Here is an 18,432-nt window from a genome sequence, read left to right as displayed (position 1 = left end):
GTTCTGAATGTTGTTTACTTATTTTGTATTTGTTATTATAATAATGAAAAGCAATTTCTTCACTGCATTATTGTTGCAGGTTGAATATTTCTTCAAGATTCTGTCATGAATGTGTGCTAGTAATCCATTTTTCAAACTTCCTTAGAAAAGTAAATACATGGACAAAATTTTGAAAAAAATTCATTGTGGGATGTTCACTGTGTTGAATTGAAACAATTTTGTGGAAGAACTAATGATTTAAATCTGCTTGCCTGAATGTATAAAAAATTCTGCTCTTGCAAGTGAGAGAGATATCTATTTTGCAGTGCTTCCAAAAGTTGGAAAATAATTTTTCCATAAAGTGATGATAAATTAATGAATATGACATCTGTTATTTTAGATGGTTGATGTGTGAAGAACAAAAAGTCTTCAACATTGAAGTATTTGTGAAACCATTCCAGTTATTTTATAGTTAGGATTATTTTATAGTGAATCACATTCTCTCAGGTATTACCGTGTTTATGTGGTTTATGTGTATATGCCATGCCATAACAGAATACGCACAGCTTTATTTTGGATATTTGTTTAAAAAAGTAAAGGAGAAGATGAACAGGAAAGACACATGCAGTTATAAATTTAACACACACAACATATGGTACTAACATGTCACTGCGTGTAGTTTTTGTAAGAGGTGTAGCAGAGTGGTATTTGAATATTTCTTCAAGGTTCTGTCGTGAATGTATGCCAGTGACCCACCTTTCGAACTTCTTCAAAAAGTAAGACCACTTAATTAATTTGGAGGTAATTGAAATCCACTGATGTAGCACTCCAGCTCAAAAATGTTTCACCCTTAGTCCTCTGCTTCCAATGTGGAATTATCAGCTTACGCTACTGTGACTATGCATGTCTCATAACTGTTTGCTTATCACCATCTCAGTCAAGTACTTATTAACTATTTGATGCTGTTTTGTACACAGATATTGTTACAAACACTTCTATTTAAAGCAACTAAATGAATGATTAGTGAAATTTGTGCACATTACACACACTTAAATATGATTTGGAGTTTCTGTGTTTTACATTAAAAGTATTTTAGATTAAATTTCTAGTCAGATTTAGTCGTATATTATTTTCATTTTACGTATTCAGCTGTGCTGTAATCAATCTGTAATTGTAATTTCAAATTGTAATACTCTTATTAGCACAACAAATGTTTTATACAGGCAGAAAAATTATATTTGGTTTATCTTTTAGCGGAAGCTAAATATATTTTCTCCAAGAATGATGTATTCCTGTTTTTTATATCCTTATTTTTAATATTCTTATATATGAAAGTGAAAGTGCTCGTGTGTTTCAATATTTTGATTGATTTCTGCAATAACAATGCAGGAGGGTGATCTGTTTTGTGTGGGTATTCAATCTCAATATATTAGCTTCCTGCTGTTTAATAAATACTTTAAAATAGCTTGAGGTTACTATGAGAAAGTCTAAATCATTATCCTCAGACGTATCAAAATAACAGTTAACAATAAAATTTGCAACAATATAGAAAATTGCTTTACTGGTTTTGAAACTTTGCAGCCTGAGTTTTCATCTCATGAAGAAATAAGGTAGCAGATTTTGTGTAAAATATTTTTAAAACATTTTCTACCATGAAATGTGTATCTTAGTTTCATTCCTTTAATTTGATATGGGCTTATATGAACAAAATGTTGTGCAAGTCAGATAAAAATTGCAGGTGGTAGGGTGGGTATGGAGAGGTAACAAGGAAGCATTGAAGAGAGTGTTAGCCTGGATCTATGATCTATATTATCTAGCTGTTTCAGCATTTATGATCTCTCTTAATAATGTTGCTTGATGTTGTGCTGAAAGAGGCTATACTAAGTTTGTATTCATGGATTGTGCTCTTGGGTTATACATTCTTTCTTGTGGTGTTGGATTCCTCTGCAGAGGCAAACTTTAATAAAATATTCTTGATTTACAAACCATGTTACTTCAAATAAGACTCTTGAGTTTTCAGTAGCTATCTGAGCCATTGTCATCAGAAGTAAAACACGTAGACTTTTGAAATGGTGCAGTGTTCTGCTTATAAAGGTGTGAAAGCAGTGTCTGTTAGCTTCCAGAGAGGGCCAAAGTGATGCATGCACAGGAAGGTGAGTTGGATTCATAACAGCTCCAGCCCACCGTGGGACTGAATGAAGTTAGGTGGCATGAGGGGCCAGCGCCATGTGTGAAACTGTCACTCCTGGCTCCCTACAAGTTCCAGACCTCTGTCATTGCTTTTGCTCAATATCCAGAGCTTGCCTCCCTACTATGTGTGTATCCCTGGTCTCTGTAATAATTGTCATGGTTTATTCTGATCTCAGCCGCCTCCTTTATAATGGGACCCTAACTTTCATCTTTTCAGATTGTATACTATGTCCATTTCGTAGGCACTGTTTAGCCACTGCTGATTTCTCATTCTTCCTATGTTTAATATGTTGTATGTGGTCAGCATGTCACTCAGCAACAATGGGAGTAGTTTGTCCTATGTAGATGCTACTACACTACTACTTTTGCAACACTTGAGATGCATGTCCAGAGAAAATAGTTACACCAAGAGTGACACTACAAGTGCTTTCAGCTGCCATCAGAAAAGGGATGTATTGGCAAAAGACAAAAAGCCAGCTGCATTCCTTCCATGCCTTACAGCAACAAACAGCAAGATAGGATTCATGTTGCAGGGACATGAACTGCGGCACAACTCCAAGATACGAGATTTGCATGCCTCGTTAAGGGCAATGTAGAGCTTCCAAGTTCCCACCATGTATGGCATCCCCTGCTATTGCAATAGCATTTACATTGGACAAACTAGTTGCACAGTTGCTGCATGTTGTGGCAAGCACACACAACGTGTTAAATGAAAGAATCGAGAAGTCAGTCGTGATTGTTTATAGCCCAGAAAATGGACATAAAATACAATTTGAAAAGAAAAGAGTCTTGGCTTGTGCAACATCATATTGGGATTCCATTATTAAAGTAATCAGCTGGGATTAAAATAAACCACAACAATTTTAACAGAGGCCAGGGGTACGTACTTAGTAGGGTATGGAGGGTGCACTTTAGTTATATAACAAAAGCAAAGACGGATGCTTGGCACTTGTTGGGAGGCAGAAGTGATGGTGCTAGGGGCCAGCACTACTTGTGAAACCGTCTGACATCTCTCAGTCCTGAAATGGGCCAGAGATACTATGAGCTGCCCAACTCACTTCCCCACATGTGTGTCACTTTGGCCTTCTCTGGCAGGTTCCAGATGCTGCTATCACTGCTATATAAGTGAAACACCATGCCAGCCCTGGTATTTATCTTCCGATGGCGATGGCAGAGACAGTCATCAAAAGCCTAAGTGCTTTATTCGAAGAGATATATATTGTAAACCAAGAAGATTTTATTCATTCAGTCATTCATTTTCATTGACCTGTGGACAGCTTGCTCCACACACACCACACACCCACAAATGCAAACACACACCTTTCTTACTTCTTTTTGTGTTGCTGTCTCTGCATATGTTAGTGAAACTGCTAAGTGCTTCTTTAGTGGGAAGTGGACAGTGGCAGTTGATACAAAATGTCAAACATAGTATCTAAAAACAATATCCAAAAACAACCAACTCGTGTTAATATCATGCATAGTTCATATAATAAATTTCACTGCAAATGTTTTGAAACCAAATATTTATTTATGTAGGCTACCTTAAATGTATGCTTACAGCAAACTATTAGCACATACTTCCAACTTGAAGGGGATAAGTGTCCCTTCACTCCCCCTGCAGTGTTCCTGTATGTACCACAAACTTCTGGCATTCGAAATAAAGCACTCCATTGCACATAAATATTTGCTGACTGATTATTCACCCTTGTTTCAAAGTACTCCCAGGACCTTCTATTCATCTTTGGCGAATCTATTTATGTGAGTGGCATTTATAATAGAAGTATCCATACATGAAACCTAGAATGGGAGTGAGATGGTGGTGAGGTAGAACAGCAGTTGAATCCATATCCTTTTGTTTCTTAATAGATAGCAACAGAAAGCAATGAACTGTGTTGTAAACCAATAGTATCAGCCATCTTGAAATCTTGCTTGTCTAGTTACTGTAGCATGAGTATGTGAGTAAATTTTATTGCTAGACTCAGAAAGATAAAAACACACTGATGTAGCAGGTATATAAGAGTGATGCAGAATTTCAGTTTGCAGCCATAATTAGGGCTACCAGTAGATCAGAAGAAAAGATTGCAGTCAAGCATACCAGATTAGTGAAACTATCCCAAGAAAACTTTTTTGAACAACTAGTTCATGAGCCCTCTCAAAGCGTAAATGGTTGCGAAAGCATACTTGACCTCTTAACAACAAATAATCGTGGACAAATAGGGAGTATCATGACAAATACAGGGATTAACAACCACAAGGCAGTTGCTGCTAGGCTGAATACCGTAACAGCTACAGCCATAAAAAAGAAACACAAAGTATATCTATTTAAAAAAGCTGATAAAAATGCTCTTAAGAGCCTTTTTAAGAGAGAGTCCTCACTCCTTCTGATATGATCATGTAATCGGAGAAAAGATGTAGAATGATTTCAAAGAGATAGTATCGACAGCAGTTGAGAGATATATACCACATAAATTAATAAGTGATGGTACTAACCCCCATGGCACACAGACGGGTCAGATCACTGTTGCAGAAGCAACGAAAAAAGCATGCCAAATTTAAAAGAATGTAAAATCCCCAATATTGGCAAAGTTTTGTAGAAGTTAGAAATATAGTCATACTTCAATTTGTGGTGCTTCTAATGATTTCCACAATGAAATTCTGTCTCGGAATCTGGCAGAAAACCTGAAGAGGTTTTGTTGTGACTCACCGATCTTTCAAAGTGCCGCCGCGCAGTTACACGTGTCCTCTACATGCGGCGCTGTCTGCCAGCCATGCAGCAGCAGCGCCACCTAGGCAGCCAGCCAGCCAGTGGCCGCTAGACTTGGACTCAGTTATGATTTGACTGTTAAAGTGTACACACGTCTTACTCTGTTTACTTGATCTGTGACTTTCATTTATTGCGTCCTTCTTGAAATATATTTTTTCAACTTGAAGTTATTATAATTGGCGACGAGGTAGTGACTTTTCTTTTCCATCGTTGACCCACATGTTTCCATGGCTACTTTAGAGCAACTATTGCAAGGTCTCGTAGAACAGCAAACGCTTCTCACAGATGCGATTCGTGATTTCGTCGCGGCATCAAATGCAGGGTGTCTCTCGTCGTTGTCTCTACCTACTTTTCCTCCTTACGATGAGACGGCAGAAGACTGGTCTGATTACGAAAAACGTCTTCGACAGCACTTCTTGGCATTTCATGTCGCGGACGAACAAACATGTAAGTCTCTGTTCCTTTCATGGATTTCACCTCAAATGTATCGGTTGTTGTCGCAATTGGCTCCTTTGAAAGATCCTGCGTCTTTGTGCTTTGCTGAAATGTGCTCACTTCTGTCCATCTATTTTCAAAAGCAAACACATGTGGTAGCCTCTCGTGTTGCCTTTTATTGTTGTCAAAAACAACCGAATCAATCCTATCGCACTTGGGCTGCTGAACTTTGTGGCCTCAGTAGAAAGTGTCAATTTGTTACTGAAGTTCACAAAGAATCCTACGCCGATTCCATGGTATGGGATGCTATTATCCGATCGGAGCCCGACAAAGAAGTTAGGCAACATGCCCTTCAGTTGGCAAATCTGACTCTAGATGAAGTCCTATCCATCGCTCAGTCTTTTTGAAATTTCTCGTGCTGCTGGAGTGCAAATAGAGGCATGGGGCGACGTCGGGGAAATACAACCTCTGTGCGATGTTGATGAAGCGTATGGCGAGTCCCCGCTGGCCGATGTGGCCGCAGTACGCTCCCAAGCGTATCCTCAGCCTAACTGTAAACAAACCGCTAAGAAACTGCAGCAAAGCCCATGGCAACTTCCTTCATGTCTGCGGTGTTTTACGAAACATTCTCGAGAAGATTGTCCACAACATTGGGCCGTGTGTCACAAATGCAAAAAAAAAAAAGGGTCATGTGTCATCCGTTTACAAATCCGACCGCATACATGATGTTCATGCACATGATGCTGATTCTGATTCTGTGTTGTCTGTCAATTGTACTTCTTCCCTTTCAGGGAAGTTATTCCTCACTGTCCAAATACTTGGTCGAGATGTTTGCATGCAGGTGGATACTGGTTCTGCTGCCACTATCATCAATTCTCAGACGTATCTTCAGTTGGGTTCTCCAATCCTGTCACCTATCACTAGGCAATTACGGACTTACAATAAACAGCAGATTTCTCTCTTGGGGCAATTTGATGCTGAGGTATCTTACAAATCTGTTGTTCGCACTGTTACTATATTTGTGGTCGACCATAGTAATGCAGAGAATCTTTTTGGTTTCGATGCCTTTCGCGTTTTTGGGTTCTCCATAGATGACTCTGTCAGTATCGTCTCTGATGCTATTCCTTATGCTCAATTGGATTCCTTGTCGACAACATTTTTGTCCCTTTTTTCTCCTGGGTTAGGCCGTGCAAACGACTTTGAAGCTCATATCATGCTCAAACACACTGCTTGGCCTAAGTTTTTTCGGGCTCAGTGCATTCCTGTGGCCCTTCGTGATCAGGTCAAACGGGAGCTGGATCGTCTCACTGCTTCAGGGGTCTTGCTTCCTGTCACCTCCACTGAGTGGTCCTCTCCTGTCGTCGTCGTTGCTAAGCCAAATGGTGATATTCGTCTGTGTGGCCACTGCAAATACTCAATGCCTTATCGACACTTACCCTATGCCTCGCCCTGAAGAATTGTTCACTAAACTTGCTGGAGGCCAGTATTTTTCTAAACTTGACCTGTCAGAAGCTTATCATCAACTTCCTCTTGACGCTGCTTCCCAGCAGTTTCTGGTCCTTAACACGCCTTTTGGCCTCTATCAATACCAACGATTGCCATTCAGGGTTGCCAGCGCCCCTGCTCTCTTTCAGTGATTCTTGGAAAAATTATTGCTCACTGTCCCTGGGTGTATAAACTACCAAGACAACATTGTTGTCACTGGCTCCACCACTGACGAACATCTTCAAAATCTCCACACACTTTTTCATGTCTTACAGACTGCCGGTCTTAAGTGTAATCTTCAGAAATCACAATTTTTTCAGGCATCTATCACGTACTTGGGGTTTCAACTCTCTTGGGATGGTATACGTCCGCTTCAGCAAACTGTCACTGCGATCGATGCCCTTCCTCACCCTACATCTGTTAAGGAACTGCATTCTTGGGGACAATAGCATACTGTCACAAGTTTTTACTGTCTGCTGCTTCGGTGGCTCAGCCGTTGCATCGTCTGTTGCATAATAACGTGCCTTTTCACTGGTCCGCATCATGCGATGCGGCTTTCCTGAAATTGAAGACTATGCTGAGACAGGCCCCGTGCCTGGATACTTATCGACCTGGCCAACATCTTGTTCTTGCCACGGACGCCTCTCAGTGCGGGGTTGGTGCAGTCCTTGCGCACCATTTTTCTGACGGTTCTGAACAACCCATTCCTTATGCCTCCAAAATGCTCACGGATGCCCGACAAAAGTATTCTCAAATTGGAAAAGCTGCTTTGGCCATTATTTATGCTCTTCATAAGTTTGGTGTTTTTTTTCTATGGATCCAAATTTCATCTTGTTACGGATCACAAATCACTTGTTTCCTTGTTTCATCCATCAACGTCACTTCCCGACAAGGCTGCACACCGCCTCCAGCGTTGGGCTCTTTACTTGTCGTTTAATTATGAGATTCATTTCCGGCCGATGGCTAAACATGTGAATGCTAAAGCACTGTCTCACTTTCCCATGGGTCCTGATCTGGCATTCGATAGGGACGAACTTTTGTGTTTCCACCTGGATGTTGCCGAGCAGCGGGTTGTGGACGGGTTCCCCATCACCGGGGACCAGCTGGCAGCTGCTATGGGTTCTGACCCTACCCTCTCCCAGGTTTTACGCTGTATTCAGAAGGGTTGGCCAGATCGTCCGTCCGCTAAGACTTCTGACCCGTTGCGGAACTACTACGCTTTGCGTTACCACCTGACGGCTAGGGATGGTGTTATCCTCCTTTCAATCGAGAATGCTTCGCCGCGTGTTGTGGTACCTGCGTCTTTGCGTGCTTTGGTCTTGCACCTCCTTCACCAAGGACACTGGGGTGTCTTTCACACAAAATCTCTGGCGCGCTGTCATGTGTCCTGGCCCGGCATCGACTCTGAAATCGCACACATGGTCGTTGCCTGCGGCCCTTGTGCGTCACAGGCCGCCGCCCCGAAGTCATCTTTGTCACCGTGGCCTTCGCCTGAGAAGCCCTGGGAGCGTATTCATGCTGACTTTGTGGGACCTTTTTTAGGTACTTATTGGCTTCTCGTTATTGACGCCTACTCTAACTTTCCTTTCATTATCCGTTACACGTCGCCTACCACCGCGGCAACCACCAATGCTTTAGCTCGCATTTTCTCTTTGGAAGGCCTTCCCTCTACTCTTGTTACTGATAATGGTCCGCAATTTGCCTCTTCCGATTTTGCGGACTTTTGTGCCTGTCACGGCGTCATGCGTGTCACAGCCCCTCCGTTCCATCCACAATCAAATGGTGAGGCTGAATGACTGGTCCACACATTTAAGGCTCAGATGAGGAAACTCCTGACTTCTTCTGCTGATGATGCGCTTCTCCAATTTCTGGCTTCTTACTGTTTCACCCCCATGGGCAACCACAGCCCGGCTGAGCTCTTACATGGCCGACAGCCCTGCACGCTACTTCATCTTCTGCGGCCTTCGACCTCACGGCCGCGGGTGCCTTCGCTTGGCCGGTTCACTGCTGACGACCTTGTATGGGTACGGGGATATGGGAGGCGGCCAAACTGGAGTCCTGGCCGCATCTTACGACACTGTGGCCAATGCCTGTATGAAATGCAGACGGACACGGGTGTTGCAGTGCGTCATTCGGACCAGCTTCAGCCTCGTGTGCCGGCAACGCCTGTTCCAGATGCCGCTACACCACCCACCTTCGGCTCTACCTGATGCTCGGGATACTGGAATATCTCATTACTCACAACACAGTCCTCTCACCATCATATCGGTGCCAGTACAAGAACTCATGCCACCAGGAGACGTGCAGATGCAGGAACCAGATGGCCATCATCTGTCAGTGCAATTCTACTCGCCTCCTTCTCCTACGGATGCGGACACATCGCCCATGTCTCCTGTTATAACAACCGGACTTGCCACAATGGGCAGATTGGTGCACGGGGCCCCGGCAGATTGGACCCCCACGTCTCCTGTCATCTCGACCCGTTATCATCTGGAACACTTCCGTCCATACGGGAAGCCGCCTCCTCGAGACTTTACGGCCAGTCAAACAACACCTATGGACATTAGCAATCTACTGGCCACCTCCATCAAGACCTGTGCAAAAAATTCAAAGTGGGGAAAAGTGTTGTGACTGTCAAAGTGCCGCCGCACAGTTACGTGCGTCCTCTACATGCGGCGCTGTCTGCCTGCCATGCAGCGGCAGCGCCACCTAAGTGGCCAGCCAGCGGCCGCTGGACTTGGACTCATTTATGATGTAACTGTTAAAGTGTACACCCGTCTTACTCTGTTTACTTGATCTGTGACTTTTATTTATTGCGTCTTCCTTGAAATATATTTGTTCAACTTGAAGTTATTACAGTTATGGTCATACATAAAGCACACCAGTGGCAAGACGCAGTCAATACCTTCACTGCGCGATAACAGTGGTGAAGTCACTGATGACAGTGCCACTAAAGCAGAGTTATTAAACACATTTTTCTGAAACTCCTTCACTAAATACGAAGTAAATGTTCCTGAATTCCAATCAAGAACAACTACTAAGATGAGAAACATAGAAGTAGATATCCTCGGTGCAGCAAAGCAGCTTAAATCACTTAATGAAGGCAGGGCCTCCAGTCCAGTACCAGTCAGGTTCCTTTCAGAGTATGCTGGTACAATAGCTCCATATTTAGAAATTATACAGGGTGTGGCAGAACCGACTAAACAGTTTTAAGGAGCAATAAAAAAATATAACTGGATGTACTCAGAAAAAATGTTTTTATTTTCTAAATTAGTACAATATACCATTTTACATTAATTTAATTTTGAAAATAATATCCTCAAGGTGGCGGACGCTAGCATCAATACATTGTTGTAGACGATCCCTGAAGTTTCGAGCATCTCTTGCACACATATTGCAGGGTATGGCATTCACTTCGCCAATAATCTGCTCTTTTAACTCTGGTAGGGTGTGAGGGCGGCTTTTGAAAACCTTTTCCTTCAGGTATCCCCAAAGAAAGTAGCCACAAATGCTGAAATCTGGTGACCGCGCAGACCATCTGACATCACCTGGAAACATTTCTCTCAAAACATCTGTTGAAATTCGAGTGGTGTGAGCAGTAGCTCCATCCTGTTGGAACCACAAGTCCCCCAATTCACGTTCTTCAACAATATCATCCATTCTGGGTTGCAGAAAATTTTGCAACATTGAAACATAATGTGTGGAATTCACTGTCACAGTCACTCCTTCCTCCTCAAAAAAGTAAGGGCCTAGCACGCCAAATTGTGTTATGGCACACCACACTGTCACTTCAGGAGACTGTTGCGGTCTTTCATGAATAATTAGTGGGTTATTTTCAGCCCAGTAGCGAAAGTTTTGCTTATTCACACACCCACTAAGATGAAAATGTGCCTCGTCACTACTGAAGAAAGGTGCATTCGAAGGGATCTGAGCAAGCATTTGCTCACACAGATTTTGGCGGTTGTCGTAGTCTTCTGGGCATAATTCTTGAGCAATCATTATTTTGAAAGGATGGAACTTCAAATCCCATTGCAGAATCCTTCTCGAACTGGGGTCTGAAATCCCCAATGCAACAGCATGTCATTTAGCAGAACGTTGCGGCGATTGCTGAACCGCTGTTCTCACCCCCTGCACATTTTCTGGCTTTCTGATGGATCTGCGTCGGCCGTGTGTATCTTTTCTTAGTGTGGTACCAGTTTCTTCCAACTGCCGAACCCAGGACCGAATTGTGTTTGCATTTGGAACGGCATTTTTGTGTGGAATGTTCAACTGTCGCCGAAAAGCTCGTTGTGTAGCGATCACAGATCTGTTGTTTTCATAATAAGCGCTAACGGCAAAACCACGATGTGCACCGGTCCTGATCATGTTGGATAATGAAATGGGGTCAAATAAAGGCATACCAGGTGCAACTGCCCACCCTCACCACAGCCCAAGCGGTAATCGATAGAAACTGCTTAGTCGGTTCTGCTGCACACTATACAACCGCTCGCTCACAGAAAGGTCCGTACCTAAATACTGGAAAATTGCTCATGTCACACCAATACCTAAAGAGGGAAGTAGGACTAATTTGCTGAATTACAGGTCCATATCACTAACATCAATTTGTAGTAGGATTTTGGAACATATACTGTGTTCGAACTTTACGAAGTACCTCTAAGAATTATTGTCACACAGTCAGCACGGATTCAGAAAATATCTTTCTTGTAAAACACAACTAGCTCTTTATACTCATGAAGTAATAAGTGCTATCGACAGTGGATGTCAGATTGATTCCATATTTTTAGATTTTCAGAAGTCTTTCCACACCGTTCCTCACAAGCGTCTTCTAACCAAACTGCGTGCCTATGCAACATCGTCTCAGTTGTGCGACTGGATTCGTGATTTCCTGACAGAAAGGTCACAGTTCGTAGTAATAGACGGAAAGTCATCGAGTGAAACTGATATAATATCCGGCTTTCCCCAAGGAAGTGCTACAGGCTCCTGATCTATATTAACGACATAGGAGACAATCTCAGTAGCCATCTTAGATGTTTGCAGATGAGGCTGTCATTTACCGGTTTGTAAAGTCATCAGATGACCAAAACGAATTGCAAAATGATTAGATAAGGTTTCTATATGGTGCGAAAAGTGGCAATTGACCCTGAATAAATAAAAGTGGGAAGCCAAATTTCGATTAAGTGATAAGTCACACAGATCTGAAGGCCGTAAATCAACTAAATACTTAGTGATTACAGTTACAAATAACCTAAGTTGGAATGATCACATAGATGATGATGTGGGTTGAGCAAATGAAAGACTGTGATTAATTGGCAGAACACTTATAAGATGCAACAGGTCTACCAAAGAGACTGCTTAGATCACACTTGTCCGTCCTATTCTCGAGTATTGCTGTGCGGTGTGGGATCCGCATCAGGTGGGACTGATGGATGACATCGAAAATGTTCGAAGAAGGGCAGCTCGTTTTGTATTATCGCGAAATAGGGGAGATAGTGCCACAGACATGATGCGTGAATTGGAGTGGCAATAATTAAAACAAAGGCGTTTTGTGTTGCGACATGATCTTCTCATGAAATTTCAATCACCAATTTTCTCCTCCAATTGTGAAAACATTCTGTTGGGACCCACCTACACAGGGAGAAATGATCATCACGATAAAATAAGAGAAATCAGGGCCCTTACAGAAAAATTTAAGTGCTCGGTTTTCCTGCGCGCCGTTCGAGAGTGGAACGGTAGAGAGACAGCTTGAAGGTGGTTCATTGAACCCTCTGCCAGGCACTTTATTGTGAATACCAGAGTAATCACGTAGATGTAGATGTCTCCATGAGTTGTCCAGAGTTTTGGAGAGGCGTCTATGTTGTTAGTCATTACCTGTATTTTTTCAAATGATACCTGCAAGTCAGTTTGTTTGGCGGTCTCTGTAAGTCTGGTTTGAATCCTAGAAGTTTCTATGTCACTTGAGAGATTGTGAATATCATTAGCAAAAGCTAGACGCTCTGCCATGATTCCCTCTGAGCCTCCAATTTTCATTGGGCTATAGTCTGTTTCCATAATCCTATCTTACCAGGGCCTGTTGATGTTTTAAGGAACACAGTTGAAAAGGATATAATTAATGCCAGATGTTTAAGGTCAATGCTGAATTCCTTAAGGATATCTAAAAGGATTTCACAGTCTGTTGGATATACTGTTTAGACCTTAAGAGTATAATATTTGATAATGTGTTTGAGGTTATGTAATTGCTTTGGCTGTTAAACGACCTTTCCAGGAGCCCCATCGTATTCTGCTGTTGGATGTTCAACTTGGGCTTCTAAACGCTCCAGGATGGTAAGTGAGAGAATTTTTAGGCTAGTAGAGATACACCTTTGTAGCTGTTGGTATTCTTCATGCAATTGGTGGATTAGGGCTGGTTTTCGGTTTTTGGGTAGGGTTTCCTCAATCATTTTTTTAAAATTAGCTATTGCAAAGTTTCACCTGATTCCACAGGAACATTTTTCCACAGTTCTGCAACTGCTGTGGTTTCTCCAAATGCTTTGTTGTTATTGAGAAAGACAATGTGATGCTTGATTTCATCTTTGTCAGGTGATCTGAAAACGGTGAATGCTTTCGTTGATCTCGATTGGGCTTTTTAGTTTATCACAATTTAGTAACTGTTTAAAGTAATTTCCTAGATTTTACAGTTTTCTTCATAAGTTGCCAATGTACCGTCCTTTCGCTGAAAGAATAGCAATGGTGGCTTATTTTCCATGCGTTTACTTTGAAAAGTTCTGTAGTATTCTCTGGTTTCCTTTCTCATAAAGGTCTGATCTATCTTTTCAATAAGTGACTCTTCATATGTACATTTCTCATTTTTGAACATACTAGCTGTTTGGGCCAGAACTTTTATAGGTTTCCCAGTCAGTTTCCAGTTTCATCATGTAACACTGTTTCCACGCAGTACGTCTTTCCTTGAGGACTAATTTACAGGTCGCCTCAGCCAGCCACCTTTTAGTGTAATTGAAGTTGCAGCCACTTGTTCTAGCCTTTGCCTGAAACTTTACGACCATTTGTCGAAGTTTATTATTGTCAAAGCGAATGATCCGATTCAGGGTCTTCCTGGTATTTGTGAAGATCAATTTAAACTTAATTTTTGACATGAGACCGTGTTTATGCCTTATTTAACTCTTGACATTCATAATCTCTGGGCCATCTGTTGTGGAGATCATGACATGACCAAATTTGGGATTCTCCTATGGTTGGGACAGGAGATCACCAGTATTCCAAGTCTTGGACTGTGATGTCACAGAGCCTATCCCAGTATCTCAAGTCTGGGCCAATATGCTGGAATTCTTGGCTGTTATAAATAGCCCATCAAATTTGAGCTAGAGCGTGACATCAAAGAGCCAGAGCCAATATTTCAAATCTAGACCAATACGCCAGTCTTCTACAGTGTTATAAATAGCCTGTCAGGACTCAGCTGGATTGTGACATCACAGAGCTGCACCAGTATGCCCCAGTCGCCACGTTCGATCGCTATCTTGTATACCAGGTAAGTCATCTTGGATTTTGACGTCATAGTTAGGGTGATGCTCGTGTTCCAAGTCTTCGATTGTGACATCCTAGAGCCAGGGCCAGTATTCTGAATCAGCCAGGCAGACCATGCGCCAATTTGAATTTCCCGCCAGTTTATACTTCGGACAACAACCCTCCTTCCATAGGAAACACACTAGCGCAATCTGGCTGTTTTTTGAATTTCCCACCATTTTTGGATTTCCCCGCCTCAATTGGAATCCATTTTATATATGAGGAAATTGGCCTTTGCCAGAGAGAGGAGCAGGGTGGGGGAGTGAGGAAATTTCATGACGTCATCAGCAATGGCGTAGCGTGAGGGGAGACTTTGAGACTGTCTCCCCTGTTTTCGTGTTCAAAAAAGATGCAATAGTAATTCACAGCAAAAATATAAAAAACTTTCTGCTAAGAGCTCTAAGTGCGCGAAGACATCGGTTTTGTAGCCCGCGCCGCACCGTGAGTATCGGTGTATTTGCCTGCTTGAGACTCTAGTCTCTGCCTCCCTTCCCTTACCTGGCTGTGTTAAGTGGCATTCTCGGCTCCCCTCCACTTTCCCTCTGCCACGAAGGCCGGTGCGCTGCACTTGCTAGCAGGTATCGAGACTAGTCTCTGCCGCTTCTATGCTGGCTTTTAACACGGAAGTGAACAGTCGCGCGGTTTGTGTTCATAGTCATTCTCGTGTGATTTTGGTGCAAATTTTCGTTGTGTCGCCACCATGAATAAGCCAGCAACTGAACATCATATAGAATTTTTTATTAAAGACGCCTTTTTCTACATTAACGTACCGTACGAAAAAAAGGTGCGAATTGAAGGCCAAACGACCTACTCCTATACTTAGTTTTAAGTGAAGCCAAACAAAAACGCACTTTTCAGACAGCCTGGTACGAAAAATATACTTGGCTGACTGCGAATGCAGTTAATAACAGATTGCATTGTTATATATGTCTTCTGTTTGGTGGTGAAAAGGAATGGTGCAATGAGGGCATTTGTACAATAAAGAACTGTGACAGGAAAGCACCAAAGCATCAGATATCAAAACGTCACCTGCAGAACAACGAATCATTTCAGTTATTGGTCAAAAGTAGAATTGAGCACGCCCTTTCTGAAGCTGCTCGTCTGACAGCAACAAAATACAACAAACAAGTTGCATCCAACAGGACAGTATTGGCTCGTCTTACTCAGGCAATTGTATTTCTTTGTAAACAAGAACTATCCTTTCGCGGCCATCGAGAAGACAAATCCTCCAGCTTCAAAGGTAACTATTTGGAATTGTTAGATTTACTAGCTCAAGGAGAGCAGTTAATCCGAGACCATCTGTAATCATCTTCAACCTTTAACGGAACTTCTCCAGATATACAGAATGATGTAATAGAAATGATAACGCTGGCAGTTAATGAGAAAATAAAATCTGGAATTCAGAACTACAATTTCATTTCGATTCAGGCTGATGAAACATTAGACGTGTCATGTAAGAGTCAAATGAATATAGTATTCAGATACTGTATTGCAGACAAAATTGAGGGATTCGTTGGATCTTACGATGTTTCTGGAGATAAAACTGCTGCAGGTTTGTCAAACATTATTCATGCAGTATTGAAGGAATGGAACGTGGAAAAAAAAGTGGTTAGTCAAACATATGATGGCGCTTCAGTAATGGCGGGCAGAGAAAGAGGACAACAACAATTGGTGAAGCAGTTCTGTCCCTATGCGGTGTTTCTTCATTGTTACGCACACCAACTGAATGTGGTACTGTTACATGCCTCCAAAATCATACGACAGGTACGCATGTTTGTAAGTGATCTTACTGCATTCCATTCGTTTTTCAGCAAATCATCAAAACGAACTGTATTGCTAACTGAGAAAGGATTTAAACTGCCAAATGCAAGCAACACTCGCTGAAACTTTCGTTCCAGGGCAGTTTCAACAATATCTAGCCATTTCTCAGAGCTATATAGTGTTTTTAGTTATATAATTGATGATTCAGACTCTCAGTGGGACCAGAATCATTGAGCTGTGCTGTGGGAATGAAACGACGGACGGATGATCCTACGTTTGTCTACTTGCTTCGTTTCTACCGAGGGTACTTTGTTTATGTTGATCATTTCTTTAATGTTCTTCAGTCAAAATATGTCAGTATAACTGCTTGCCACGACGAAATAATAACTATTTGAGAAACTTACGACAGTTAAGAACGGAAACGTTCGTTCATGAATGCATTAAATGCAGCTTGTGTTTGAATGGCAACTTATCATTCTGTGACAGTCAAAAGACATCTCTCAGGGCACTAACTTACGAGATACTGGATTTGCAAATTGTTCAGATGGAAAGAAGATTTCAAGACTTTGCCCAAATTCATTTTGTTGAACTTTTGAACGAAAAGTGTTTCCCGAACTATCAAAAAGAATTCCAAAAGTTGGGACTGCATCAGTTATTAGAACAGTACCCCCCCCTTTTTTTTTTTTTTTTTTTTTTTTTTTTTTTTTTTTTTTTTTTTTTTTTACAAGAACAACTTGAAAATGAACTGTGTAACATGTATGCTGATGAGAAAAAACACTTAACTCCAAGAATCCTCTTTAAGTACATTGTCAACAGTGATTTAGACTCTGTGAAGAAACAACGAAGTTCCTGCTTTTGGTTTTGACCCTACCTGCAACTACAGCAAGCAGTGAACGAAGCATGAGTACTCTTAAACGAGTGAAGAATTATTTAAGGAATTCCGTGTCTAACGCCCGGCTGTCGTGTTTGAGCACGTTATCGATAGAAAAGACAGTACTTGGAGAGCTATCCAGTGATCAGATCTTTGTAGACCGAGTTATAGACTTCGTGGAAAGAAAAGACAGGCGCATTGCACTTGTGTACAAGAAAATATAAGTGCTTCTTCTCTTGCTGCTGGAGTTCTACAAATGTGTCATCGTTTCTTGAACAAATTAGTTATTATTATTATTAGTGGTGGTGGTAATAGTAGTAGTAGTAGTAGTTGTTGTTGTTGTAGTTTTTGTTGTTTTATTTGATGCATATTGCTTCATTTGTTTAAATTATTGTTTATTGTACTATTTTGTCTCCCTATAATAAATGTAAAGTCTCCCCAACCTTTAAAACCACACTACGCCACTGGTCATCAGTTTCGCCAGGACGCCAGAAAATCATGCCAGAATGCCCGTCACAAATCTATTGCGCTTAACTGCTAATGAATGTAGTTCCTCCGTCTCCTTGACAGTGGAAACTGAAGCTAATTGTTCGACGTCATCCCTCTCAGTAGCGTCAAGTGTAATGATATTAGCAGATTCAGAACTAATGGTGGAAGAACTTTGTGACAGCGACACTTCTGATCGCTGGCAGTGGTAATATTTCTGCTAGACAAGTAGAGTGAAGTTAGAAGGTTGTGTTGAGAATAAAGCAGAAGTTGTTGTGACGTGTATTTTCGGAGGATTTGAACCCGGAACTTTAATGCGTCATGGAGGTTCCTTTTCTGTGTAGCAGAAACACCTTTTTGTCCAAAGAAATTCCTGATATCGATCTCTGAAATAAATAAAAGGAAACTTAACTTAAGGATCTGAGAGTAGTTCCCGTAACACCAACCTGCCATTGCAAACCGACTTAAGGACTTAGTGCCCTTTTTTATCAGAAACAATAATATGTGTTATTTATGAACATGTTCTGATCACCGGAAAAACTGTAAATATTCTGAGCCTTGCGACAAAAGAGGAAAACTAAGCAACACTACATAATAATACACTTTTCACTTATGTATTTACGCTTAGACTATTTAAAAGTTATTTACGGTGACTGAGTATACTGGCCTAAGTCCAGACCAAATGTACGAGACTATATACGTATACAGTAAAAACCCTGTTTTAACATATTAACGGATAACATACACTGTGTTGTCTTGTCTTGTCCATGTGTACTTGGGTAGGGTTGAGAAAGGGTGGGGGGGGATGATTCGTCAAGGACGTGTCGCTTCCACACTCTTGCTCAGCAACCACATCTTGAGATAGTTTGAACTCGTATTTAAAAAATGAAGATAATGTGTAACT

The 18,432-nt window shown here is 41.6% G+C and overlaps 1 protein-coding gene across 2 annotated transcripts in view; it reads left to right on the top strand.

Annotated features, from left to right (window-relative positions):
* Positions 1 to 3,850, top strand: part of LOC126412114 (nucleoside diphosphate kinase 7) — an 89,459-nt gene extending 85,609 nt beyond the window's left edge. For both annotated transcript variants that reach the window (XM_050081561.1, XM_050081553.1), the window contains one exon: positions 80 to 3,850. In XM_050081561.1, coding sequence (XP_049937518.1) covers positions 80 to 109 — 30 coding nt within the window. In that variant the 3' untranslated portion in view covers positions 110 to 3,850. The remainder of the gene's footprint in view (positions 1 to 79) is intronic.
* The last annotated feature ends 14,582 nt before the right edge of the window (positions 3,851 to 18,432 follow it).

The sequence above is a fragment of the Schistocerca serialis genome, chromosome 1, assembly GCF_023864345.2.
Source record: "Schistocerca serialis cubense isolate TAMUIC-IGC-003099 chromosome 1, iqSchSeri2.2, whole genome shotgun sequence".
Classification (NCBI taxonomy): Eukaryota; Metazoa; Arthropoda; class Insecta; order Orthoptera; family Acrididae; genus Schistocerca; species Schistocerca serialis.
The sequence above is the reverse complement of the archived record's forward strand: the minus strand, read 5'-3'. Positions and strand labels throughout refer to the sequence as shown.